This window comes from Ricinus communis, chromosome 3, assembly GCF_019578655.1.
Source record: "Ricinus communis isolate WT05 ecotype wild-type chromosome 3, ASM1957865v1, whole genome shotgun sequence".
In the NCBI taxonomy this organism is placed as follows: Eukaryota; Viridiplantae; Streptophyta; class Magnoliopsida; order Malpighiales; family Euphorbiaceae; genus Ricinus; species Ricinus communis.
Window position 1 is genome coordinate 28,808,904 of NC_063258.1, and position 27,515 is coordinate 28,836,418.

General features: G+C 32.2%; 6 protein-coding genes and 1 non-coding gene across 8 annotated transcripts; all 7 read right to left on the reverse strand.

Annotated features, from left to right (window-relative positions):
* Nucleotides 1-3,938: 3,938 nt before the first annotated feature.
* Nucleotides 3,939-4,993, reverse strand: LOC125369434 (the record flags this gene model as incomplete). Its single annotated transcript, XM_048371664.1, has 1 exon — nt 3,939-4,993. A coding segment is annotated over one exon (891 nt), but the record flags the coding sequence as incomplete, so codon positions are not given.
* A 4,220-nt stretch (nt 4,994-9,213) lies between these two features.
* Nucleotides 9,214-10,952, reverse strand: LOC107261018 (protein OXIDATIVE STRESS 3 LIKE 2-like). The gene is made up of 2 exons (XM_015717435.3): nt 10,397-10,952; nt 9,214-9,960 (listed from the first exon to the last, which is right to left on the reverse strand). Exons 1-2 carry the CDS (start codon nt 10,654-10,656, stop codon nt 9,540-9,542), a joined length of 681 nt encoding a protein of 226 aa, XP_015572921.1. The 5' UTR covers nt 10,657-10,952; the 3' UTR covers nt 9,214-9,539.
* A 299-nt stretch (nt 10,953-11,251) lies between these two features.
* Nucleotides 11,252-11,323, reverse strand: TRNAD-GUC. The gene has a single exon. It is a non-coding gene; the product is annotated as a tRNA-Asp (tRNA).
* Nucleotides 11,324-11,710: 387 nt separating this feature from the next.
* LOC107261016 lies at nt 11,711-14,522 on the reverse strand. Its single transcript, XM_015717425.3, has 9 exons — nt 14,258-14,522; nt 13,950-14,160; nt 13,595-13,647; nt 13,154-13,190; nt 13,000-13,065; nt 12,642-12,746; nt 12,402-12,555; nt 12,225-12,301; nt 11,711-12,146 (listed from the first exon to the last, which is right to left on the reverse strand). The coding sequence occupies exons 1-9, from the start codon at nt 14,371-14,373 to the stop codon at nt 12,081-12,083; spliced, it is 885 nt and encodes a 294-aa protein (XP_015572911.1). The 5' UTR covers nt 14,374-14,522; the 3' UTR covers nt 11,711-12,080.
* Nucleotides 14,523-15,394: 872 nt separating this feature from the next.
* LOC8281179 lies at nt 15,395-16,333 on the reverse strand. Its single transcript, XM_015717439.3, has one exon. The coding sequence runs from the start codon at nt 16,221-16,223 to the stop codon at nt 15,597-15,599; it is 627 nt and encodes a 208-aa protein (XP_015572925.1). The 5' UTR covers nt 16,224-16,333; the 3' UTR covers nt 15,395-15,596.
* Nucleotides 16,334-16,874: 541 nt separating this feature from the next.
* Nucleotides 16,875-20,274, reverse strand: LOC8281178. Of its 2 annotated transcripts, none has more exons than XM_025156859.2 (6): nt 20,142-20,274; nt 19,825-19,964; nt 18,106-18,210; nt 17,774-17,949; nt 17,519-17,633; nt 16,875-17,173 (listed from the first exon to the last, which is right to left on the reverse strand). In XM_025156859.2, exons 2-5 carry the CDS (start codon nt 19,954-19,956, stop codon nt 17,537-17,539), a joined length of 510 nt encoding a protein of 169 aa, XP_025012627.1. In that variant the 5' UTR covers nt 19,957-19,964; nt 20,142-20,274; the 3' UTR covers nt 16,875-17,173; nt 17,519-17,536. The 2 variants fall into 2 exon arrangements, with proteins under 2 accessions (XP_025012627.1, XP_015572981.1); XM_015717495.3 differs by having other exon boundaries at nt 18,106-18,258; nt 19,825-19,965; nt 20,142-20,268.
* On the reverse strand, nt 20,142-22,259 carry LOC8281177. The gene is made up of 2 exons (XM_002516231.3): nt 22,186-22,259; nt 20,142-21,891 (listed from the first exon to the last, which is right to left on the reverse strand). Exon 2 carries the CDS (start codon nt 21,860-21,862, stop codon nt 20,807-20,809), a length of 1,056 nt encoding a protein of 351 aa, XP_002516277.2. The 5' UTR covers nt 21,863-21,891; nt 22,186-22,259; the 3' UTR covers nt 20,142-20,806.
* Between the last annotated feature and the right edge of the window lie 5,256 nt (nt 22,260-27,515).

Below are 27,515 nucleotides of genomic sequence, written 5' to 3' on the forward strand. Positions count from 1 at the left end.
AAATAATTATAAAGAAAGAAAAAGATGCAACCAAAATATTCTAATACCAGACTTCATTTATGCGCATAGGATTAGCCTGTTATAGTGAAATCGGCTCTCTTCTGCCAGCAGCAGTAATAGATTTTCTGGCGAAAGTTCTGATCAGTGTTTTTAGTGGTGAAAGTAATTTTGCCACTAAAATGTGTGTCGTGCATGATGAGTTTAATTGTTTGTAAATTAGCCAAGAGTGTTTAATTTTTAAAAGGTTGTTCCATAAAGTGGTGTATCCACATGTCCATCTTCCGCAAGAGTTGCTTTGGAATTTAGCTTACGACTACCATTTATCAATCTCCATAACATTATGTTATATGATGTCAAAACAAAGGGCCACAATAATAATACATATAAAAGAGACTATGCAGGTAGCCTAGCATAGCATGTGATCGCTTTGCTTACCAAAAATTCTAGGTCTAATGTGGGATAAATAATGTCTACAAGAAGAGCAAACTGCAGTGACACAAATAACTAAATCGGCAAACAGGCTAAGCCACCCACCGGAATCAGCATCCAAGCTTTCTTGTTGCAGAATACTAGATAAAAGTGTGGCACTAAAGGCTACCGGAATCAATAATAATACAAATGCTTTTTGTTTGGAGAAATTTGGATAACCATCTTCATTTTTGTTTCCTCCAGGAGCGGTGATTGCTGCAGCAAAGACCACTGTGGCAATGAGTGCTGCTGCAACTGTGCATGAGCTTGCCTTATCTTTCATCCATTTCTCACCTTCCTTAACTAATTCCTTGTGTTCCTCCATAAATAGCATTGCAGGAGTTTTCCCTTCAGAATTTTTATCCTCCTCGCAAGTAAGTTGCACATTCTTCTCAACTTCCTATATATCATATGTATGCACATCATGATTCATGTTACATTATAAAGTCTATTTGAAGCAACAATTTTTCTTTCAATCCATCAAGAATTGATGAGGTTGATATTCTATGGAAATTGACCGTCGATTTCCTTTATGCCCTTTTTCAAGAAAATGTCTCTAATACATCTATTGACTTGCATGCTTGTAAAGTACGGAAACATAGACCTAGTCAAGGAGACTCCAGGGGTTGCTCTGTAAAATCCAAATTCCAAAGATCACAGATATTCTTAAAATTGGAACGCTTTAGCTGTAGAAGCTTCTGAAAAACGGAACGCAGATTTCTGCTAATGTTCTTTTTTTTCTTTTTCCAATAATTCATTTTTTCAACCCCAAAATTTCATCAGATATAGGACATGGCTGAAAACTTCAGTAAGAAGATCGTTCATCTCAGGTTAATAGTAGTCGGCCATATATTTGTATATAATTTAATTCTGATGGTGTCTTGCCTACTTTAAAAGAAATCATTGAGAAACTAAGCCATGTACATCGGAAGAAGAATGTGAACAAGAACTAGCAATGTGCTAAACGATTGTGCTTATCATCAGCCTCCATGTATGGCTTCACCTCAAATAATTCTACAGCTCTGTGTATTTGTACTTTCTATAACTTACATGAGGATTTTGTATTGGGAAAATCGTTATACACTGTAACAGAGAAGGCAAGTCTTCTCTTCTATTAGTTAATTTAATTGAGACAAAAGCATTCAAGTGTCGTATCTGTTCAAGTTTCTAGAAAATAAGAAGCACAAATCACCATCTACAACGGGATTACCTCAAAGCCAATCTTTTGGTACGGTTCCTGTGCAGGTAAATTGTTTCTATGCACATGCCCATAGACATGTTCAACACCTGCCACCAAAAGATGGATTCAGAAGAGAAATTCATACCAATTTACAATAATCTTGCACAAGTTCAGATGAATCCCGAGGTAGAAATGAATAATTCTACCATCAGATTTGGCCTAGCAAAATGCAACATATCGTCCTCCTTTTTAACCTGATAATCATGATACGCGACTAACTTAGCAAAGCTTCAGAAAAGACAAAGAGAAACACACTGAGAGTAGTACAACCCTTTATTCGTTCAAGCAAATAAAAAACTGAGAGCATCTGTAGTTAAATCAGCTTTCAGAGTATGAAAACAGGGGGGCGACTCTATGAAATCTTTCAGGATTTCTAAATGAATCATTTGAAAAACTCAAGAATTCAGGTCTGTGAATGGCGATAGTCGACAGTAGAACTTGAATAATAATAATAATAGTAGTAGTAATACCCTTTACTCCAGATTGTTTATTTTTAGATAAAGTAACTATCTTTTTATTAAGAAAGAAAAAAAAGATAAGAGTTGCATCTTCGGCCTGAAAGAAGTTGCAGTTGTTTTCTCTATTCTAGTCTTAAAACACTGCTAACAATTTATCTTCAATATACGGTCCTCTAGTAAAATCATATCCTGCAATATTGATTTTTGTGATCGTTCTCAATTGAAGATGATATCGAAATAATCCACCAAAAGACCAAAATAACAGCTCCTCGTCTTGAATATTCAGAAAGGTTTATTAGCCAAAAATCATTGCTGTGATCAAAGTATAACCATTAAATGGAAACCGCTTGAAATTCCTTCGAGTGCAGACATTATAAGTTGGTTTAACCCAAATCCAATTTGCAGAGTGCTTCAGCACCCAAATGTTCATATGTTCCTCGTAAAAATTCTCTATTGACAAAATTTTTCTGCTAACAAACGCTAACTGACTATCTATTTGTAAAAGTCGCATATTATTATGCCGGTAAAACCTACAATGACTAGGACATTGTCTTCCTGGATGAGGCAAAACTTGAATTTCTTCAGAGTTCATGTGAAATGTGATCTATTTTTTATCCAGTACATAAAATCCATTTACTATTATAGGGAAGGATAACTACGATTACAAAGGTATCTCCACTTATGTTTCCGATTTCCTATCAAATAACTTGAGCAATTACCTGCTTCATTTACATAAAGAAATCTGTATTCTCCAGTCCGCCTATCAATATATACTCTACGTAAATCACCTTTACCTTCAGGTTGTGGTTTCCTCAGGTGTATTTTTTCCCTTGTGATGAGGTTGTATATGACAAATGAAAAGGTTGTGCGATTACGGGGAAATACCTTAAAGATAAGCAGCCCATCACAACAAGTACCAATCAGATAAGGCCGATTGAGAAAGTGCTTAAAATGCACATCCTCATGATCATCCTGTCGGTCCTCTTAGCTGGGAGGAGAAAATGCAAGCTGACATTTTTTGCAAGAAGATTGACATGGAAAAGAAAAATAGTCGACAAGTTACATCTTCCAAGTCGCTTTTGAGCAAAATAAGGCGTTGAAGCTAAAACTTTCCATGTGGAAGACATTCTCTGCAATTCAAAAAATCTGATGTGCTGAAAAAGCCTACTTAAGATTTCAACAAGAATATTTCTGTTCTTGTGAAATTTATCTCTTAGCTTACTCCAAATTTGTGGAATCCATGTGAAGCACTCGATTTCCATCCTACAGTACATGCAATGCGTTATTATCTCTGTAAAACAAGCAAAATTGCATCACAAATCGTCTAGTAAATGAATTTATAGACAAAGTCTATTTGGAAACAACTTCCCACTTGGTTTTGGAATTTAATAAATCACAAATTCGATTAATCACTGACAATTTTAGTAGAATTAAGAAATTAAATTAATTAACATATTGAATTAGTTCTAAGAGTTCAAAAATTTTGGAAAAATTGTTAGTACATGTGGACAACTAAAATTTTGGAACACAAGCAGAATGGAATGGTATGGGAAACCAGAAGCGTCTATTTATATATGTGTGTGTCTTCCATTCCTCCTCATTGTTAAAGCTCTTGTTTAACCTAATCATTACATTTCAATACATTGAGCGTTTTTTTTTTCTTTCAAAACCTTACCTAAATAATGGTTATGGAGTCATTTTTTAATATAATGTTTGGACTGAAAGTGCCTTTTAATAGATACATTTTGGCATCAATTCTATTTGATTTCAACTTCACAAAATAGATCATAGATCATAGTTAACTTTATAAAACAACAATAGAATATATAGATCTCCAATTCTTTATTTAACGATCTATTGAAAGCTTCAACTATTAGATACCAAGAACTTAAACAACAGCTTGAATTGGAGCTCCTTTCCGAACATTGCACGATCATTACAGGGGCATGAAATTGTCTGGCACCAATGAAAGCGACGGAAGTGAAGTTTTTGCTGGTTTTGGCACAAATATTCTAGCCCAAACATGCTTCCCATTGATGGTGAATTTTTCTTTGTCCATCCCACCAAGAATCTTCTGAACAAGTTTTGCTGAGTGAAAGACAATCCTAGCAAACGAAGCTTGCTTATGCAGCCCGACGTTCTGCATGTAAACAGACTCGATATAATCTCCAAAATAGCTAGCCAGGAATTCCCTCATTTCCCACTCATGTACAGGATACCCCTTAGAGAAACTGATGAACACGGTCCTATCCTGAGGATGAACACCATTAATTTCTTGGGTACAAGGCAGAATTGCATGATCCTGAAACTCAATTTCATCAAGTTTAGGTTGAGTCCTGGAGGATATGATTATTTTCTTGGTATCTAGTAAGTCTTGCTCAGTAATTCTTTCAATGGCGAGCTGCATTATATCATGACATGCTCTAATGCACACCTCATTGATAATTCTTGTCACCCCTATTGTTGCACCAACCCTATTATTGTGAAAATATTTGAGAGAAATTTCTTTCTCCATCAAGCTTTTTAGCAGAGGGATATCGCTATTTTCACAAGCGAAATGATCATTGGTTATGCAACTAAGGCATATGATCATCTCATCTGCCAAGTCCTTAATCAAAATTTTAGGTAAAGAAAGAACTTTCCTTACTACACTGCCGTAACCCATCCTCTCCAGCCATAGCCATAAGGCCAATATTTGCATGGACTCCCTTGGATCCCTCCACAGGTTCATCACAAGGAGGGTATAAAGCTTGCGATCAATTGAATAAAACAGTTTGAAGTCAACCATTGAATATAAACTCGAAGAAGCCATCATGCTAGTGCTGCTTCAAAATCAACCAAGATCCAACTGCCAAGAAAAATACAAATTGCAATTACTTACAAATTAGTGAATGTTAGAAAAACTAAAAGAATAATCTCGAAATAATTAGGTGCAAATTCAAGATGATAACAAGATGTAGAGCTAAACGGAACGTTTCAAGATCTTAGTAGCCATTAAAGGGTTAAAAGAAAACATCATGCAAAAAAATGAAACCTAAAAGGATACCTCTTTCAGTAAGTATGCCTTTCTCTTACCAATCCAAAAGACTAAGGACCACTCTTCTTCTCTTGATGTCATTATCATTTCTATGCAAGCCAATTTATAAGCTGTGAAATAGGTGTAAACAGGGATTGAGAGTTGACATTTCTATTAATCAGAACTTTGTTGGATTTTTGAGAAAGCATTTGCTTTATGGAAAGAAATAATAAATGATAGCGGATCTTTCTATAGCAACTAAAGTTGGGTCATTCAGATTTTTTACCACTTTTTGGATTAAGGAAAATCTGGCTTCAGAGCTGAATTCTTACAAATGTCCATCAAAACTAAAGGAAAAAGTAAGACTGTTTCATTTGTTTTCGTTTCTTTGCAAGTTTGAATTCTTATTATGTCTACCTTATCTATTGTAACTTAAAGGAAAAAAAGATTGGGGCCACAGAGATTCAGAACACAATTCGTTGACATATATATTTAAAAAAGAACACAAATATTCAAAATTATGTTGCAGTTGCATTTTTACAATGTTGGTTCAATACTTGGTAAAGAAGTTAATTATGTTTACTTATTTTTCATTTAGATTTGTAACTTAAAAATAAAATAAAATAACTTATTTTGTCTACTACATACAATTTCTAATACACTGATAAATTTTTTATATTTTCGGCATAAAATTACATTATATTATTTAGATGCACATTTTTATCACTTGTCTTGATTATAATAATAAGATTTTGAGTTAATTGACATATTTAATTTATCGGATATACTCGTAAGCTTTAAAACATGTAATATTTTCCCATACAATAAATTTGAAATTATAAAGCATAAATTTAGGTCAAATCAATCATTGACAATGATTTGGTTTTATCGGTTATTCATAAATGAAGATGTTTGGAATTATGAAGTATAAATTTAGGTCAGATTAATTATTAACAATGATTCGGTTTTATCGGTTATTCATAAATGAGGATGTTTGGAATTATGAAGTATAAATTTAGGTCAAATCAATCATTGATAATGATTCGGTTTTATCGATTATTCATAAATGAGGATGTGTAGAATTATGAAGTATAAATTTATGTCAGATCAATCATTGATAATGATTCAGTTTTGTCGATTATTCATAAATGAAGATATTTAAAATTATGGAAGTATAAATTTAGATCAAATCAATCATTGATAATGATTCGATTTTGTCAGTTATTCATAAATGATGATATTTATTTGTTAATCATTTTTACTTTACAACTTGTGAAATTTTAAGATTAAAAAGTTATTTTTTGTCAGAATCGATCCGGTATCAAATTAAAAATTTTTCTTATTTTTTATATCAATAATGAAATTGTAAATAACACGTTGAATTAAAAATAATATAAAAAGATAAATTTATATGTTGAAGTAAAGTAAAATCTTTCTTATTATTTATATTATTTACTAAAATTTAGATAACCGATTGTGTGAAGATGATAAAAAAGACAATATATCTATTATACTAAAGTTTTGTAGTTAGGCGTATTAGAATTCTAAAACAAACCCCTTTGCCAATATGTAAAATCTCGTGCAAGCTCCAATTTCAGTGTACAATTTCACCGTTAAACAAACGACTTGTAGCATTTCACGTGTAAAAAATCTAATTTTTAATTTATAATATATATCCATGTCATTAAATTAATTAAAAAAATTTAAAAACTAAAAATTGAAAGACTGAAGTGTAGCTTTTTCTTATATTCTAATTAAAAACTGATTCTTTCATATTAACACATTCTATCTCTAGATTAAAACCCTAACTTCACTATACAAATCTTCAATCCACAAATTCCATCAAACTTCTATTCAATCTCTGTCTCTTATAATTTGAATTAATCAAGGGGCAAGATATAAGTAAAATTAAAACGAAAGATCTAGAGGAGATACATCGAGAAGAGAGAGAATAAGAGGCTACCAATAATGGCAGCGCTGGGGGAGAGAGAGAGAGAGGCGGGTTGTGAGCTTGAAGGAAGGTAGGGAAGACGACGACGATTCTTTTGGTGACCATGGCGACGGAGAAAAGTGTCTGATGACGGTGGAATGGGAAAAAAAAAAAAAAAGGAAACGATGGCGAACCGTTTTTCTCGCCATTCACGGTGTTTCCGGCGATGATAATGGTTGGAAATGGTGGCAATCGATTTTCTGGTCTTGGGGTTTCATCTAATGGGCAGTTTTGAATATGAGAGTTGATGTGAGAGTTAATCTTCATTATCAACACCATACAAATCTGCAAATACCCATAAATCAATTACCACTACAATCAATGACGTTGCCAACTTGTTCCTTTCCTTTTTCCATAGTAAAGTTCACAAACCTGCTCATTCAAGCCCTCTAATTAATTCCTAGGAAGTTTAAATTGAGAAACTTGAGAAAGGAATTTTGGGTTATTGAGTGTTGGGCTGGACGAAAGTGGTGGCAATGAGGAGCTGAGATCATATGATTTGTAGATAAAGGAAGAATATTTGATATAATTGCTACAAATATAAATCTCACTAACAAAATAAACCAGATTTCGATCAATAAAACCCCAAAACAACGACGATTTCGCAATGGTGGTTGCTGGCAGTGGTTGATGGCGATGTTGGGTTGGCTAATGGTTTGCTGGGTTCTTTTTGTTTTGAAAGGAAAGCTTTTTCTTTAAAAAAAAAACTGTTTTTAAGTCATTTATTATTATTATTATAAGAAAAGAAACAAAAAGTCCCATGTCATCATATTATTAGTTTATTTTGTAAGTGGACCACATCACTAACAGCAAAGTTAACACTGTTAATAATTTGAATCTAATTACGCCAAATTGAAATTATTAGGGGTTGAATTGTGCCAAGATAGAGAGTAGGAGCTTAATTGTCCATCCCCAATTAGTTCAAGAGTTTTTCTGTACTTTCTTTCTAAAACTAAAAAACAAATTCTTTACATGTGGCAATGCCACATCAGTTTTTCAGTGGATTATCTATTAGAAAATAGTATAAAAGATTTTTGTCATATTGAAATCAAAATTGAAACGATATATAATGTTATATTAATGATTAAGAACTTTAATTCAAAGATGGTGAGGATAATTCAGCCCTTTAAGAGCCACCAAGTTGAAATGACACACGCCTGGACCGGCTCCATGAGGTGGGTCGCACCTCCTGTCTCTTGGCCATGACCAAGACCCGTCCTGGCAAGATTTTTCCCGCATGCTAAAAGACTTGAACACAAAGCACAGGCAAGATTTTTCCCACACGACATACTTTAAAGGCTCGAAGACAAACCACTGTAAAAATGTATATATGGGAACGTTTCAAAAATATTTTAAAATTAGTAAAAAATATTATTCTTAAATTAATAAAAGAAATCATTTTTACTTTGTAAATATATATTTTTTATTTTTTAAAATTTACAGTGCTTATTTTTCAACTGTTTTTAATTTATTTTACCAAAAAAAAATAATTAAAGGAAAACTAAAATACAACCAAAACGATAATTTTAAAAAAAATCAAGAAACTGTATTTTTAATTTTTAATACAGTAAAAATAAAAAAAATAAAAGAACCATAAATTTAATAAAAAATTATGAATTTTTTATAATTTTTCATATGCATATCACCTGGAAGTTCAATGACCAAAGTAAGAGAATCCGAGTTATATTTTGTGGGAGCAAAGGGCCTTCGCGCAACCCTGTCGATGTATTTCACGAAAAAAAGAATATTAAAAAAATATACGATTTTGTTTTAAAAACTTAATACTGCATATGGTTTCATGGTGCATTCCTCATAGATTATTAGATGAAACTTTGGCATTTGAATTGGCTAAACAAAGATTAATCAAAGGCCACAGATTAAATTTCCTAAACAGCAGCATTGCAGCAAGCAACAGTAAATGATCGAAGACAGGCATGTAAAGGTGTTATTGGCGGACATCATAGTTAAAAAGAGTGCACCCACAATGAAGTGAAAAAAGAGAGCATAATAACAAACCCAAAAAAGAAAGAAGAGAGCAAAATTTCCAAATCAGGGACAAGGAGAATTATACATTGACACTCGTCTGATACATCACTTAAACATTCTACGCATTATCTAACATTCAGAACAGACAACACTAGAGAAACAGTCCGGCTTCATTAATCCTCTTAAAAATGCCCAGGCATGATAACAAACCTGAAGCTATAAGTACAAAGGGCGGAACCATCAGATTGCAGCAGGAAACCAGCTACGACAAACATCAACCCCGTGACATTTCCCCAAGTACCAGATTCATAGCGAGAAGCAAAACTAAAGCTATATGTCAATGTAGCATGCTACCAATATCTTTGCCGTGAATTGTCAAACTCAGTTATTAGAAGTTGCAGCCGCAGCAGCACATTGCAAATCAGATAAGGAGAAAGATCGCCAATTAGAGTTCCTTTGAACAGGAGGCAGACATGATCCGTTGCCATGTGATGTTTTTACTCGGGGATGCAGGGGTGGAAGGTGAGAAGAAGATGAAGATGACATTGATTGAGACTCTATCCTTTTATTTTTGCTTTTAGGGCAGTTCATGGAGGTTGCTGGTCTCTTTGATACGCAACTTCCGTTATCTTTAGGCGGGAAATTGTCGTCGCATATGATATTGCGAGCTAATAGATTCTTGCGCTTCCTGGTATAGGGATTTTCTGGTTTAACGAAATCTTTAACAGAGGAAGCAGAGGAAGCATCTGCTAGACTTGTGAACGACTTTGATTTGCCATTATAAAACTTTGATATGCCTTTCCTGAAACATTCAGAAAATACCACAAAATCCATGTCAGAATTGAGTAATAGAAAGGGGAAAAAGCTTGTTCAGCAATAAAATAATAATAAGCTCAGTAAAACTAATTGGTAATCGACTATGTATAATTAAAAACTTTGTAACTAAAATAACTCTTACGATGCTGCTGCTATGTGGGTTCTGATTCCATACTAATATAAGCACACCATCTGTATTCCTCTTTCAAGTACTCTTGCACTACTTTCCCATCCCAATTTCCAAATAAATAATGACATTGTATCATTTCATTAATAACTTTACAATGCTAGAACGCCATTTTCTAATTGAAGAGTCCTTTAAACGGACTGGGATTGAAAAGTAAATGCCAAATTAAGCCTCGTGAAATGAAAAGCGAAGATGATACTCAAACCCATCAAACTAAACAGCTAAAGAAACTTACTTGATAGGTAAAACCTCCTCCAAAGCACCCATAGAATGTAACGGTCCTCTAATCGAACTCTGAACCTCGGATTCCTCGCCGGAATCCTCGTCACTATTTCTCCCGATTGACGAAGAAGAGCTAGAGGAGTCATCCTCCTCCCTCCTCCTCTCCCCAGCCGAAAACCGCCGATTTCCGGCAAGCACACCGCCCATAAACCGTGACATATAACCAGAGCTCTGGATCGAATCACCAGAGCTCCTTTCGAAAGCGATTGACATCACGAAACTAAAAACAAAAAGTGACTCAAAAGAGCAAGACAATGAACCAATGAGAATTAAAAAGCTGAAGGTAAAGAAACAGCAGATGGGTATATGCTATTGGCGAGAGATCATACAATAGCAATACTGTACAGACGTGGAAAAGATATATAAGAAAAGAAAGAGAAAAAGAGAATAAATGAAGGGAAAAGGGTTATCCGAAATGGAAATAAGATTATCCTTTTGTCGGGGGTCTTGTGTTTAGGTTTATCTGTTTACAGAGAATATTTTTCAAAAACACAGAGAAATCCGATGTTTTGAGTCAGTACCAGGTAATGTATTTTGACTTATCTGTGTGCTATCTTTGCGGGTCGGTCGGTGATGATATTTGGTTTTTTATTTTTATTTTGACAAACTGATATTTGGTATTTGGATTGTGTTAATCACCACATTTGACCGAAACCTTCATCCAATCCAATTATAAATTGCAATTTGTTAAGACTCCAAATTCCAATAATTTTCTAGTGAAACGATGACGTTCTCTTAGCTTAAATAAGACCGCAAATGACGTCGTGTCCATTAGAAATTGTCAAATTGTTAAAAAGTAAAACAATATCGCCGTTGCCGGGGATCGAACCCGGGTCACCCGCGTGACAGGCGGGAATACTCACCACTATACTACAACGACGTTGACGCTTGTTAGATTAGTATTTTAAAAAATTATATATTCTCTTCTATACAAGTACAATTGAGAAACCGGTAATTAATGCTTCATTGGTTTCTTAAATTAGAATAGAAGCAAATTTATCTTAATTCGGTATAGAAAAAAATGACAGTTGCTTTGATTTGTGCCTTTAAGTGAAGGCTTAACCAATATTTCTTATCACAAATACGCTTGTTGACATAAATTCTAATGAAGTAGAAACATATGTTTTAAGAAATTTGCTTCATTTCATAGACACTATTATTTCATGGTATGCGGAGAGAGCTGCCTTGTTTAATCCATATTCTTAAGATGACAGGTAATATATATACTTGGCATGCTCAACTGCATTAGCTTTCTGAACCACACACAGAAATGCAAATTTTTGCTGTACTTCCTTTATTTCTTTTTCGAAACAATCCAAAATTCCATTTCATACAAGACGCCTTCAAACTACACTAACACGATTCTTTGTTTGAAGTTAATATCTTCCCCAGTTTAAACAGATCTCTTGAGAAAAATAAGCCATATACACTGGAAGAAGAATTTCAAGACATATTAGCAACTTGGCTAAAATGGAGTTTTCAAACAATAGTTACAGCAAGGATTACAATTGACAGTGTGCTAAGTGATTGTGCTTGTCATTATCAGCCCCCAATGTCTTATCACCTCAAAGAAATCTACACTTCTTGTATATGACGCTTTCTATAACTTCCATAAGGATTTTGTTATGGAAAAATCTTTACACCCTGCAACAGAGTAGGTAAGTCTTCTCTTCTATTAATTGAGAGCTTGCCGCCTCAACAATCTGGCAAAAGAAGTCTGTATCACCTCAACTTGTCTATTAGAAATCAGAAGCACAAATGATCATCTACAATGGGATTACCTCAAAGCCAATCTTTTGGTACAGTTCCTGTGCAGGTATATTGTTTCTATGCACATGCACATACACATCTTCTATACCTGCCACCCAGAGATGGATTCAGAAGAGAAATTTTTATACCACTTTTACATAATCTTGCACAAGTTCAGATGCTTTCTGGGAAAAGATGAATGAATCTACCATCTGATTTGGCTGATTCAACAGCAAAATGCAACATGTTGCTTGCAATCCCTTGGCGACGTGCTGATTTGGCAACACACAGGTTTGCAACATAACCATATGCATCTGGTCCCCTCTTGTGGAAGCTGCGGAATATAGGAACCTTCACCCGCTCCTAAGAGAAAAATCATTCCATTGCCATGTCAACAAAAATATTCCATCAGATTGATTAACAAACATATTAGCACTTCAAACTCATACCCCTGGAAATGTCTCTCCCTGCAGTAAGCACCGGATGCTTAAATCAAGAGTTCCAACCACACTCTTCAGTACTGTCCGCTTTACATTTTTGTCCTCCTTTTTAACCTGATAGTCATGATATTAGAGCAACTTAGCAAAGCTTCAGAAAAGTGCAAAGATAAAGACATTGATGGTAGTACAACCCTCTATTCATCAAAGCAAGGAAAAACATGACAGCATCTTTATTTAAATCAGCTTTCAGCAAAGAATGAGATTCAGTATGTTCAAACTAGATTCTCTGTTCTTTCTGTCTTTCATCCTGTTCTCTTCCTTAGCTTTTTTCCTTTCTGCAATTGCAAAATAAAATGAAACATCATACCGTGACAATGCATCTACACTTCGGTCCATGTTGAAGAATACGTCGCCTTTTTATGGCATGGAACTCCTGCACAGTGTTATGGAGAACTACTAAGAAATTCATAAAAAGAAAATAGATATTAATAAGCAAGTAGGGGGAAAAACAAACATTCTACCTGCTCTGCAAATTTCCTTTTGTGATTATCAACAAATCTGTGTTAATCAGGGGATAGTTAGAATCAGTAATATCCAACATTTTCCACTTACATGCATCACAAACTTACTGACCCCAATTTAAGGCCCTAAGTAGAATATTGCCAGAGTTTCTTCTCCAGAGACCTCATACAGTAGGGAGCCAAAAATCTTTAAATGGTAATGAGTATTGGAAGTAGACCTAAATCTGGAAACTTTGGCTAAAATCCGGAGCAATAACCATCCTAAACATCAATTTGCTTGTGTTAATCACCTTCTATTTTCTAGATATTAAACCACCAATACGGGCTGCCACACTGAGATTAATCATTGCTTATCCAGTTTAATACTAACAATAGCAATTTAAATAAGATCAACATATACAATATCTGGAAATTCTAGTTTTGATTAAACATACTACGCACCGGTCATGAATTTGATCTTCCCAGTGACTTTCTGCTCGAAGCCAGGCTGCAGTCTACAAGAAAATATAAAGCAGAGACATCACCACCACAAATTACTGATTGAAAATGAGAAAGAAAAGGACAAGAAACAGAAAATGAAAAAAAGAAAACTCAAATTTTGTTTCGCTTTCGTCTTAATTTACACGGCTTGGGATTTTTGGAGGGAAGGAATAAAACGGAAATATCATAACAAAACAAAAAATAAAAAAATCCAATAAGATGAAAATTAGCAATATTTTGATACTACCCAAAAGAATAAACAACAAAACGCACATAACCCATATAGAATTTTACAAAAAAGTGATTAAAGTTTTACCCAGAATTCTTCATCAATTATAGCCTCTCTTGCCACGAATTGCCCAAATTCAAACTTGTCTTCATGTACCAATTCTCTTTCTGGGACTTGAAGACGGTCAAATCGCAGATCAGGTAACTTTGGATTTGCAAATTCAGGATAAGATGGTTCTGGAAGATTAACAGATAGTTCTTCTTTCTTTCTTGTTTGAAAGGACCGAGAATCCATTGCCCTATTTGCCCCAATAAACAAGAAACAACATTAATATTAATCAAATGGTTTCATTAATTTGAATAAAGAAAGAAAGAAAGAAAGGAGACAGGGCTTACATTGTAAAAGAAGGGATGACTCTTTGAAATCTTTGAGGATTTCTAAATGAATCATTTGGAAAGCTTAAGAATTCAGGTCTGTGAATAGCGATAGTCGACATTAGAGCTTGAATCATAATAATAATACCCTTTACTCCAGAATGTTTGTTTTGGATAAAGTAACCATCTTCATATCAAGAAAGAAAAAAGAAAAAGAGTTGCATCTTTGGCCTGAAAAATCTGTAAATAATCGTCGTATTTGGAGATTTTGAGAAAGAGAAATGGGTTCTTGAAATAGGATACAGAAGTTACAAGTAACAACTGCTTGCTTACCTGTCTGGTGGTGGGCCAGAGGCTATTGATGCAGTGGATAAGACACAAAACCAGTTATATGTTAATCCGTCTGCCAGACTGCTCTCTCTCACTTTCTTCAATCTTGATTAAGTAATTACGGTGGGGGTAATATATGTATACATTTATATAGGAGTAGAAAAGGCAATGGATTTAATACTTTTTGAGTAACTTCCCAAGTTAAAGCAACCCCTTTTTTATAAGATAATTGAAAGAAATGAGATATAAGGACAGCCCTCAACTAAACTAATCTTCTAATTTAAAGTTTTACATTTCTTGTTAGCTAATCCTTGTTGTGGCTGATTTCAAAAATTAAATACATAATAAAACATAAGAGATAAAAAGAAAAAGAAAAATATTCTTATCTCATTTCTATAATTTTTTAATGGTGAAATGAGAATAGATAGAGAATTCAAGTTTTAGCCAACTTCAAAAGTATGAATATGTTATACTTATTTGGTATGGTTAAGGATAAAAAAAAAAAAAAACAAAACAAAAAAAAAAAAAACACAGTATATACATATTTGTCTTTTGCTGAGTATATGTGGACCCGAGTATGGACAACTAAATTTGGAACACAAACAGAATGGAAAGGTATGGGAAACCAGGAGCATCTCCATCTGTGTATCTTCTATGTGGATCTGGTTGACTGGAACTAACATGTGGATGCTTATGAGCCAACTCTCTTCCATTCCTCACTCATCATTAAGCTCTCGTTTTACCTAATCATTACATTTCAATCATTTCTTCAAAACCTAACCCAAATAATGGCTGTCAAGTCATATTTTAGCATAAAGACTCGGATCATCCTATCCAATATGTTTTTGTTACCTTTGGTTGTCTAAACTTTAAATAGCAAAAATCTCAACATAAATCCAGAATATGACACGTAATGCTACAATGTAAGAGTGGCCACCACAATAGTGACCCCAAAGAAAAAGAAAAAACACAGAAAAATAGCTATTACAATCTAAAAACTCAAAACGAGGAGTGAATTTAGTGAATCCTTTTATCCTTCAAAATCTGTTTTGGTCCACTGTCCATACTTGCTTTTCATTTTATCATCAAATTCATTGGCTTTAATCTCTGCAATTTTAGCTGCATTAGCCATTGATTCCTCTTGTACTCTTGCTATCTTTCTACTCCTTTTCTTAGCTGTAGCTTCTCTCTCTGCTTCCAGCTCTTCATACTCTCTAACCCAACAGCTGTGCACAGTGCAGCTTAAGGCTAACACCACCACTTGCATAATCAACATTGCCATTAAAATCCCACATTCCAGTCTCACTAAAAGCTTTGCCTCTTTTGGGTCTATTGGTGACTTGAGCATTGAAAGACTTGATTTTTCTCTTGTAAATAATGCTAAGATACTTAGTACTTGTCCAATCAAGGATGCAAAGAGAAGTGAGATATGGGTTACGAAACAAAAGCGATTAAACTGAGAGTAGAAGCCTATAAAGGAGCAAAGAAGCGAGATGCAAGAAACCACAAGGAATGCAAAACCCAGTGAAGTTGGTGGCACTTTTAGGAGAATTATGGGGGCAATAGAAACTGAGGAGAGGATAAAAAGGGTAAAATTTAAGCATGAAAGGAGAAGTAACGGGAAAGAGCATGAGCTTCTTAGCTTAGAGGAAGACATTATTGGGTTGATGTTACAACTGCTAGCTAGAGGTTAGTTTTTTTTGTTTGTTTTGAAGAGAGTAATAGAATTTGAATTTTTATAGGAGGTGGAATTTGCCCGTTGTAGCATTTTTGGGGGATATGAATACACAACGGCTAGGATGGAGATTGGAGAAAATCCACTGTGGTACCTCGAATGATTCATCATTCCCTCTCACCTGCTTTAAAAACCGAAAAAGAAAAACAAGTAAATTCTTTTAGTGGATTTCAAATTCAAGAGGCTGTTTATGAAAATTTGCCATAAAGTCACATGGAGCCAATGGCCCCATATATTTTAAATTTATATATTATGGATTGGACCTACCTTTTGATGATCTAAGAATGGCATATTTCACTTGCAGAGCATGTTGTTGCCTTGTCAAAGAAAAAAGCATGGTGACACCAAGACTAGAGTCCACGTGTCACCGGAATTGAAATGATTTCAGCATTTATCTCCCTTGAGAATATACATTCATTCGACGTATCAAAAAGATTAATCCGTGAATCTTTCTATAAAATAAGAACCAGAAAACTAATTCCACACTCGGTTTGCATTTGATTGGCATAGAAATAGGCAAGAAAATGGATCAGAAGAAAATAAAAGGAGCAACACTGAGAGTGTCTAGAGAAGTGGCACAAATAGATATTCCGATTAAAGAATCAGCCCAGGGCTATAATAATTTCAGACCAGTTGCAGGTGAAAATCAGGAAAAGAAAAAAAGCAGAAAACAAGAACTGAGCTCTCGCAAAAGGAACTGTTCTGATACTGTTATTTGTATTTTACATTCCAATCATTATGTGTGATCTTAAGATTTACGAATCATTTCATTAGGCGTAAAACTTCAGATGGTCCACCCCTCGAATGAATGGTCAGGCCGTGTCTTTCCAATTATGCTTGCAAGACCATTTTCATTCTTTTTCCTGCTAGACCTGTTGAATGTAAAGTTTGGTGAGAAAAAATTAGAACAATAATTTTGCAGAACTACCCGAAAAAATCAACAAATAACTTCCCAATTTGTATCCATCTCGAGTGCCTCGAAAAAATTCAGAAGAACTTTAGGTCAAGAGAAAAACTTGGAAATAAGTTTCTCAAAGGCTCTAGTAAGATGCACATGTTTGTCGTGTAAATGAGACAAATTTTTTAAGAAAAGCTCATCATAACGTAATTAAGCACTGGAAAGCAAATGAGAGAAGACTGAAGAGTTAGTGGAATGAGCAATGATGTTTGAAGAGATGCAGATCCAACAACTAGCATAAATCAACAGAGATACTTACCTTGTGAACAACTAGCGATCATGATGTATGGGTTACAATAGCCTCCACTCTGTCTAGAGATGCCTGCAATCGTCCTGTGCTCATGTTGAATAATGGGTCATCAGTGCCTAATGCCCTGTTGAGTCCAAGTGTCACTAATATGCTATAACATATGAATTAAGTAATGAGCAAATAACAGAAATAACAGGCACTAAAGTATATTCAATGCTCCTATTTCCTTCAATAATGAATGTATAGAAACATCCAGAAACTTGCCCAGTAATTTCAGGAAGTACATAATCCGCCCTCCAACCAAATCGTAAATCCATGCCAGGGAATAAGCCAAGAGATGTCTTGTTCTGTATACGAGATATGCCATCCCCACCCAGACATGTAGTAAGCTTCCATTTCCAACCAGTAGCATGCAACTGAAAATTATGACCTATACCAATCTGTATATTCAAGAGAAATGAGCAACTAACAGAAAGTTGCATGCATAGATGTGCTTCAACAACCAATAAGTTGTTTGAACTGCATATTATTATATTATACAATAATCATTACTTATGATACATGTAGTGAAAGTACTGCAAGCTATTAGATCAGACCTGGAGATTCAGAAATTTGGTTATCGGAATCTTCTTAGAAAGAATACGCACATCCTGATGTATAGGTTCATATATGAACTTCCACCGCCGTTCAGGGGATAGAGGCTTCAAAACAAGTTTGGCTTGAAAGTCATTGGTTGGAGCATTATAGAACTGAATCAAAATGAAGAGCTCCAAGATCACGATTCAGATGGACCTTGTTATGACAAGATGTATATGCTTTACAAATGTCTAGCCACATATGTAATACCTAAAGTTCAATGGGCAGTTAGGTACTAAGAATCCTGAACTTGTTTAACACCTATAAGAGAATTAGACAATTGAGCATGTGGTGTGAGTTTATCAAGAAATCATATCCATTCAATTCTGTAAAAATAATAAGAGGGCACATTTGTATTATTAGCTTTCCAGGATTAATATTTCACACATGGATCAATATCTATGAAGTTATAGGAAGCGTAAAATCAAGTAGGAGTATAAAGCAGCTAAAAACATCGTGCTAACTCTTTCAAGCACGCCTATATACAGTACTTCTAACAGAAAGCTATGAACTAGTAAGATATCTATATTTTCAACCCACTGCCATTATCTATGGCCTTGTCAGGTGAGATCCACCCCATACAACTGAGAGCTTAAGGCTCTATATAAGAGTGACCTCTTCCAAGGTTAAAAATTCTACTTTTGCAGGTTGATAGACAAATGATTAATTCTGAAAAAAAAAAAAAAAAAAAAGAAGAAAAAGACCCTCCAGCTGAGTTTAGATTGTTTCCATGTCACGTGGTTGCTCCAGTCCAACGAAGAGTACCCATGTCAGGCATTATATGCATGCCCACTATAATCTATGCACCAGAACAACCAAAGCTACAGCTATAACTGGGAAAATAACTGGATTGCCGAAATAGATTGATCTTCATATTAGGTCTGATCATGCATCAGAAAGAAATAACAGGCACCAGAGAATAAAGTTGATATCTTTCAACTAGAGGTTAGAGAATTTACAAAAATCAATTCATGTTGGTTTTGTTTAAATCCAATTATTTAATTGGCACTCTATAGTTAAATTCCAAAGAATCCAAACACTAACAGCAAGAAAATTCTAGCAAAATTGGCAGGATGTGGGAATGAATCCTACATCAATTAAATTACATTATTAATTTAGATTTAAAGGCCTAACATTGTTCAGTTGAACCAACAATCTAATCTCTCAGTTTTTATCTTTCTCACTGTCTCTCGCTTATTATAATGCACATAAGGTATTCTTGAGCAAAGGAATATTAAGTTCAATTGTTCCAAACACAATTTCATTCCATTCATCCACTTAAAACCAATTACAGACATTAATATAAAGCATGCTAGACAAGAATATATATGAAACCCAAGTAGGATCCATTTCCAAATATAATTGATTTTTTGTTCATTTGCGTCTAGAGATAATGTGATGCGGAAAAGCACATTTTAAACTAAATCTCATCCAGTTGTTACTATCAAACTATCATATACGAACCTATCAATATCCAAACTTCACATAGTTGAGCATCTTAGTTCAGTCGTTGACCGCACTACACAACTGGCCGTGCAGATATGCAATCATAAAAATACATACATTTTAACTAAGCAATTAAAGCATTAGAGTCACAATAAATTCATAAAACATCAGCACCAACACAGCATGCAGAATAATTCAAGTAATATAGTATTAGCAGAGTCCAGGAGAAATACCTCTAAATTAAGACCAACTCTAATCCCTTCAATTTCCTTTCTGAACTTGAAAAACAACTCAGATGGCATCAAATTAATATTGTAAAGCTCTTCCCACGAAATGGGTTCCTCTCCATTAGAAGCAGACTCCATTTTTTTTTTCTAGCAATTAAGTAAGAAAAAAGATAAAAAAACAACCATCCCCACCAAAACAATCTGCTCTCTCCTCTTTTATCTTTTTTGCACACTTTGGATTGAACGAAAGTGTCGACCTCTGGTCTTTTGCTATACTGTTCATAGAAAATTCAGCACAGTAAATTATGAGACAGTGAACGTACCTTTATTAATTGGGTATATCCAGTGCAGTTATAATATAGAAACCATATGTGAATTTGGTGTTTACTAATACAGTGTAAGCAAGTTGGTGAAGAGAAAGAGAGGGAGCTCTGGTTTTGGAATGGGACTTTGTTGGGGGTGTAACTAATCTGTCTAATATGCCCTTGAGAATTTCATTTAATTACTGTTGTGTCCTCCCCAGTAGAATTACCTGTAAACGGGCCTTTATTCTGGACAATTGTCAAAGTAGCCCAGTAACCGTTTCAGCAGGCCGCTTTGGTGGCATTCTGTTAGTGATACTGATTACATATATACATAGTAATCTTTTTTGATTATATTCTTATTTCACAATTTGTTAGGATCTATTGAAAGGGAAAGAATACTTCTTTACCTCATATGTTACATAAGGTAAAAACTTAAATCTTAATCATTAGACTAAAGATTTAGTCACATATTAGGACAGAAGAAAGGATGAAAAGACACATTTAGGCATAAACTTACTTGATTTTATTTCAAGTGCACAACATAGATAGACAGACTGATTGCAAACAACAATAAAACATATTACATATACTACATGCAATTGAACTCCAATTCTTTGTTTATTCTATCGAAAGCTTTAACCAGGGTAAAAGCTTAAACATCATCCCTAAAATTGGAGCTCCTTCTAACCCGACATTGCCTGATTAATATACAGGGACAAGAGATTGTTTGGCAACAACGAAACTGATGGAAGTGACGGTTTTTGGGGTTTGGGGACGAATTTTCTAGCCCAGACATGCTTTCCATTGATATTGAATTTTGCCTTGTCCATCCCATTAAGAATCGCCTGAATAGTTTTTGCTGAGTGAAAGACAATCCTAGCAAACAAAGCTTGCTTATGCAACCCCATACCTCCCTGCATGTGCAGGGACTCGATGCAATCGCCATAAGACCTAGCCAAGAATTCCCTCACTTCCCATTCATGCACAGGATATCCCCTAGAGAAAGTAACAAACAAGGTCCTATCCTCAGGAGGACCACCAATATTTTTTTGGGTATAAGTCCGTTTTTTATGAGCTTGAGGAGTAAACTCAATTTTATTTAGTAACTTAGGTTGAGTAATGGTAGGTAGGATCCCTTTTTGCTTATCTTGTAAGTTTTTCCTATCCTTAGGTGGAACGCCGCTACTTTTTTGAGTATAAGGCAGAATTTTATGATCTTTAGGAGTAAACTTAATTTGATCGAGTAGTTCAGATTGAGGAATGGTGGGTAAGATCCCTTTTTGGTTATCTGGTAAGTTATGCTTATTATTTCTTTCAATGGCTCGCTGCATTATATCATCACATGCTCTAACGCATACCTCGTTAGTAATCTTCACTACTCCTTGAGTTGCATCAACCCTACTATCATGAAAATGTTTGACAGAAATCTCTTTTTCCATCAAGCTTTGCAGCAGAGGGATGTCGTTACTTTGGCAAGCAAACTGATCACTGGTTAAGCAGCTAAGACATATGATCGTCTCATCTGCCAGGTCATTAATCAAAATGTTAGGTAAAGAAAGTATTTTCTTTACAAGGTGGCTGTAACCCACCCTCTCTAACCACAGCCATAAAGCCATTACTTGCATGGATTCCATTGGGTCTCTCCACAGATTCATCACAAGCACTGTATAAAGCTCGCGATCGATCGAATGAAACAGCTTGAAGTCTTCCATTGAAATTGATAAATTTGGAGCAGCCATAGAACACACCGAGATATACCAAGATCCAGCTGCCAAAATAACACAAACTACAATCACCGTTCTGATGTAAACTAAACAGAATATTAGAAAGAAATTAATAAGCTGACACAAAATTAAGTTGCATGTAAAAAATGCTATAAGAGATTGATCTTCTAAAGGGGTCGGTGCAGATTCAAGATTATAACAAGATGGAAAACTAAAACACAGCCTTTCAAGATCTCTGTAAAAGTAAATAGAAAAAGAACACAATGCAACGGAAAGTGCATGATAACAAATAAGACCTAAGAGACTGCCCATTTCAACAAACATGTCTTTTCTCTTACCAATCGAAAAGACTAATCAGGGTAGCTCTTCTCTAGTTCTAGTGATGCCATTATCGTTTCAGTGCAAGCCAATTTATAAGCAGTGAAAGAGGTGCAGTAATGTTACACGAGGACTGAGAGCTGTTCAATGGCTGTGATTGTAGAATCAGAACTTTGTTGGATTCGAGAAAGAAATAATAAATGATAGCAGATCTTTCTGTGGGAGCTAAAGTTGGGTCATTCAAACGTTTTTCTACTTTCAGGTTTAGGAGAATCTGGCTGCATAAGAATTTCCTACAAATGTCCCGCTAGACTCAAAGGAATAATAGTTACTGTCTAACTGCATTTTCTCGGTAATATCAAACATGCTTACCTGCTAATTGCTTTGTTTCCTTTTTTTCTTTTTTCTTTCTTTCTATGTTTAAAAACTCTTATTTACCCTTTTCTAGTGCACCTTGAGGAAAAAGACAATGGGGCCACAAGGATTCTCTCAATAGTATTGTTGTCATGGTTAACTAAATATTTATAAAATAGAACTATAAATAACTGAAAAAATCATATTCTTTATAGAAAAATAATTAATTAATGTTACACCTATTATTACTCCAATTGAGTTTTACTAAATTTTTTCTTATTGAGACAATGTTATGTGATCATTGATTAATTAATGAGGCTAATACATATTATATGAATAAGTTCTTGCTATATCACTTAATCTACAAAGAAACTACACTGCTAAAAAGAAAGAAAAAAAAATGTATGAAATCTGTAAGTTTCATAGCAAATTAAGTGCATTTTCTTTCATCTTTTAATATGATCGAGTTCATTGGCACGTTGAAATCTACTCAAAGTCTTGAAGGCATGTAATTATTCAACATTCAATAGATTTAACCCTCTTAAATATATAAATTAGTTAAATCATTCATTAATCAATTTATTCGATTTTTCGGTTACTCATAAACAATTGTATTTAATAGAATCTTTTAAACTTACAAAAAGTTATTATTTGTTTGAATTAGCCGGACGCAAATTAAAACCATTTTAGATAATAATATCAATAAAGATATTATACTGGCACGTTGAATAACATTATTTAATACATTTAGAATCTCTTACATAAATTTAAGTCAAATCAATCATTAGTCAGTTATTTTATTTTTGTCGGTTATAATAAATTTTTCTAATCATTTTTACTTTATAAATTACAAAACTTTAGGAGTATAAAAAGTTATTTTTTGTTTGAATTGTCTGAACATAATATCTAAATTATAATTTTTTCAATTAATAATGTCAACATTGATAATATACAGACACGTTGAAAAGTGTCATTTAATAAAATTAGAATCTTTTATATGAATATAAACGACGTTATTTAATAAAATTGAAATTTTTTACATAAATTTAAATCAAATCAATCACGAGTCAGTTATTTTATTTCTATCGATTACTTGTAATTACTATTTTTTTTCTTAGTCATTTCTCCTTTACAACTTACAAAAATTTTAGGATTACAATAAGTTATTTTTGTTTGGATTTTCGGACGCCGCATGGAGTATTATAATATGTAAAATGAATTAGGTCAATAGCCATAAATTAATATGGTATTAAAACGATGAACATATCTTAAATTTGTTATAGTTTTAATAATAAATTTATAATTCTAAAACATTTTCACCTATGTGAAAGCTTGTACAAGCTATATATATTAACGAAGTTCAACTAAGTGTATTAATTAACTTAAATAGATGATTTAATTAATAATCAAACTATAGTAAATGGCAACAGATGAATAATATATATAAAAAGAGTTGATGGCAGGTAACATGTGAGCACTAGTCGATGTAATTTAGATAAATTAATTAACTTACCTTCAGAATTACAGTCCCATAAATTAATTTGGATACAAATTGATCACTAATCGATGTAATTCCTTATTGATAATAACGTAAATTAGTTATTTGCTAATCATTGATGCTTAAAGACAAAACAAATCAACGGTAACAAAAGTTAATTCATTGTTTGCTTACGTTGAACTGGAAATCCATCATCCATAGCTTTTCTTTTCTTTTTCCATTTATTTAAAGGGAAAAAAAGAATGAAATCAAGATGAATATTTTCCATAACAATTGCAGAATGCAAGAATTTTATATATTTTAAGTATTGTCGTAAAGAGAGACGTAGTTCAAGTCCATTTGTTCTCGAGTTAAGGTGATAAAGCCCACATAAAAGCCCAAAAATGCTGAAATCACAAGTCTATTGCCGATTTCACACTCTTCCTGCCCCTCGGGCTTAAACACAAAGCCCAAATTATAAGATGGACTTTTATAGTATAGCTTTGTGGATTTAGGAGTTGATCCTGTACCGTTTTGTTTATAAAAAAATTTATATCCGCATAACATCGTATGCTGATATAGTTTTTTTAAAATAAAATAATTTATATTTATTGATTTTATATTAAATGTTTATTAAACACGTGTTAACTGTTTATTGTTTAAACGAAGAATGTTTATCATTTATTAATTTAATTATGTTGAAAAGATATGTATACTGTAATATAAATATATGTAGTATAACTTTAATTTAATTTTTTTTTGTTTACCAACTGTGTGTAAGGATTATATATGTTCATTTGAATGAATAAGTGGTATGATTTTCATTAACGAAAAATATTCATTGACAAACTAATGAATATTATGCATATAAATAATAAATAATTATATTAATCATAAAAATTGTCCAATATGTATCACCAATAGTTTTGTTTGAGAATATTAATGAATGTTATATAAACAGACAATAAGCATTGCAGTACTAGATAATAAACATTAGTATTAACATTGATGAATAGTACATCAAATAAAAATGAACATAAACATTAACCATAATTATTATTAAGTTAACATATAATGAATATTTCAATACAAACAAAATTAATTATTATAGAATATTACATTTAGTGGACATTATATATATAGAAAATGAACATTTTAGTACAATGTAAATGAACAAAAAATATTAATGTGTATATGGTCTAATAAAAAAAAAATTTGACATGTGTTACTATATTCCGACACATGATTTTTAATTTTGACACGTGTACTTATTATTGACAAGTAGAATTTAAGTTTATCTAATTTTTAATTTTATATTAATTTATATAAATTTATTTTATTATAATTTAAAAAATTTAAAAAATAATGAAGAATTGGAAATAAAAGTCTTCGCGTTACACATTTTAGAAATAGAATGCACTACACATTTTAGGAAGAAAATGCACCACTAATGTGTTATGGACTCCGCTCCATGTAGAATCATGGATCGGGGTCTATATTATAACAATTAGGATTTATACGCAAATTATAAAATAGACCTAGGGATCCATCCGACATCCTTTTACTTGTACAAAAATTTATGTTTAAGCTTTACATGTACGTTGGACACTGACGTGCGTCAGATGCTGATGCAATTTTTTTAAAAAAATAATTTATATTTATTAATTTTATATTAAATATTCATTAACTTATATTCATTAAATATATGTTAAATGTTCATTATTTAAATATTAAATATTCATTATTTGTTAACTTAATTTTGTTGAAAAGATATATATATCACAATGTAAATATTTGCAGTAAAACTTTAACTTAATGTTTTTTTGTTTATCAATTATGTAAGAATGCTTTATGTTATTTATGTTATGACTATATTATATATGTTCATTTGAATGAACTAGTAGATATAATTTTCGTCAATAACGAATATCCATTTACAAATTAATGAATATTATGCCTATAAATGAGGAATGTTTATATCAAGCATAAAATTATTTCAATATGCATCACAAAAATAATAATTTTTTTTATAAATAATCAATATTTTTATTTAAAAATATTGATGAATATTATATATACAGACAATGAATATTACAGTACTAGATAATGAACATTAATATTAACACTAATAAATAAACGAAATGAACTTGAACATTAATCATAATAAATATTAAGTTTATAGATAGTGAATATTTAAATATTAAAAAATTAATTATTATAGAATATTACATACAGACAATGAATATTACAGTACTAGATAATGAACATTAATATTAACACTAATAAATAAACGAAATGAACTTGAACATTAATCATAATAAATATTAAGTTTATAGATAGTGAATATTTAAATATTAAGAAATTAATTATTATAGAATATTACATTTAATGGATATTATACATATAGAAAATAAACATTTTAGTATATGTAAATAAACAAAAAAATATTAATATGTATCTAGTCTAATAAAAAAAATTTGAGATGTGTTACTATATTTTAACACATATGATTTTTAATTTTGACACATGTACTTATTATTGACACATAAAATTTAAATTTATGTATAATTTTATAATTTTTCTATTAATTAATTTATAATTTTTATATTTTTATATTAATAAAATCTTAAAAAATAAACAAATAACAAAGACATTAAAAATATTTAATTTATTATTATTATTAAATACTTCTATTAATTATAAAATATTAAAAGATTTATTTAATTTTATATATAAATTTAATTTATATTATTATCTATAATCAAAATAATTACAACAATCGTACAAAGGATAAACGACTAGCTTTAATAAATAAATAAAAATATATATTCAAAATATTATTTGTAATATAATATTAATTTTAAATTTATTTTATTAATAATATAAAATAAAAATTTTATATATAAAAAATAAATACACATGTTAAAATAAATAAAATAAATAATTTTAAAATTTTTATATATTTATTTTATTATAATCTAAAAAAGTAAAAGAAAAATATAATGTATAATTCAAAGAAATAAAAGTTCTCACATACTATTTAAAAAGATTTATAAAATTTTATACCAAATTATCAGGTATTTTACTCTCCCCTCACCACCATTCGTGTTTATATACGTGTTTATGGACTTGGTCCATGGAGAATGATGATCGAAGTTCATAATAATTAAAGATAAAGCACAAATCAACTTTGACATCAATGGGCAATGAGGAACGCTCAGAATCAAATTCTTCGCAACACTTCGGATTCTTTTTTGAATTTTTCATAATTATTCTAAAATCAATAAAAATATATCATTTTTACTATATAATTTTTTTAAAAAATATATTATTTTTTAACTTTTTTTAAAAATACAGTATTGGTTTTTCCTTAGTTGTTTTATCAAAAAATAACTAAAAAAATCAAAAAACAACCAGTACTGTATTTAAAAAAAATTAAAAATATTTTAATATTTTCATACAGTAAAAATAAAAAAAATATTACACCTTAATTTTATGAAAAAATGAAAAAATTTGTGA

Coding starts and splice junctions, on each gene's coding strand:
- LOC107261018 (XM_015717435.3), bottom strand. CDS start 10,656: ATGTCAATCGCTTTCGAAAGGAGCTCTGGTGATTCGATCCAGAGCTCT. Junction 9,961..10,396: donor GAGGAGGTTTTACCTATCAA/GTAAGTTTCTTT, acceptor TGAATGTTTCAG/GAAAGGCATATCAAAGTTTT.
- LOC8281179 (XM_015717439.3), bottom strand. CDS start 16,223: ATGTCTTCCTCTAAGCTAAGAAGCTCATGCTCTTTCCCGTTACTTCTC.
- LOC8281178 (XM_015717495.3), bottom strand. CDS start 19,956: ATGGAGTCTGCTTCTAATGGAGAGGAACCCATTTCGTGGGAAGAGCTT. Junction 17,950..18,105: donor CCAAATTTCTGAATCTCCAG/GTCTGATCTAAT, acceptor TTGAATATACAG/ATTGGTATAGGTCATAATTT. Junction 17,634..17,773: donor GTACTTCCTGAAATTACTGG/GCAAGTTTCTGG, acceptor TGGACTCAACAG/GGCATTAGGCACTGATGACC.
- LOC107261016 (XM_015717425.3), bottom strand. CDS start 14,373: ATGATTCAAGCTCTAATGTCGACTATCGCTATTCACAGACCTGAATTC. Junction 12,302..12,401: donor TGAATCAGCCAAATCAGATG/GTAGATTCATTC, acceptor TCTGGGTGGCAG/GTATAGAAGATGTGTATGTG. Junction 12,147..12,224: donor ACCAAAAGATTGGCTTTGAG/GTAATCCCATTG, acceptor TTCTTTTGCCAG/ATTGTTGAGGCGGCAAGCTC.
- LOC8281177 (XM_002516231.3), bottom strand. CDS start 21,862: ATGGCTGCTCCAAATTTATCAATTTCAATGGAAGACTTCAAGCTGTTT.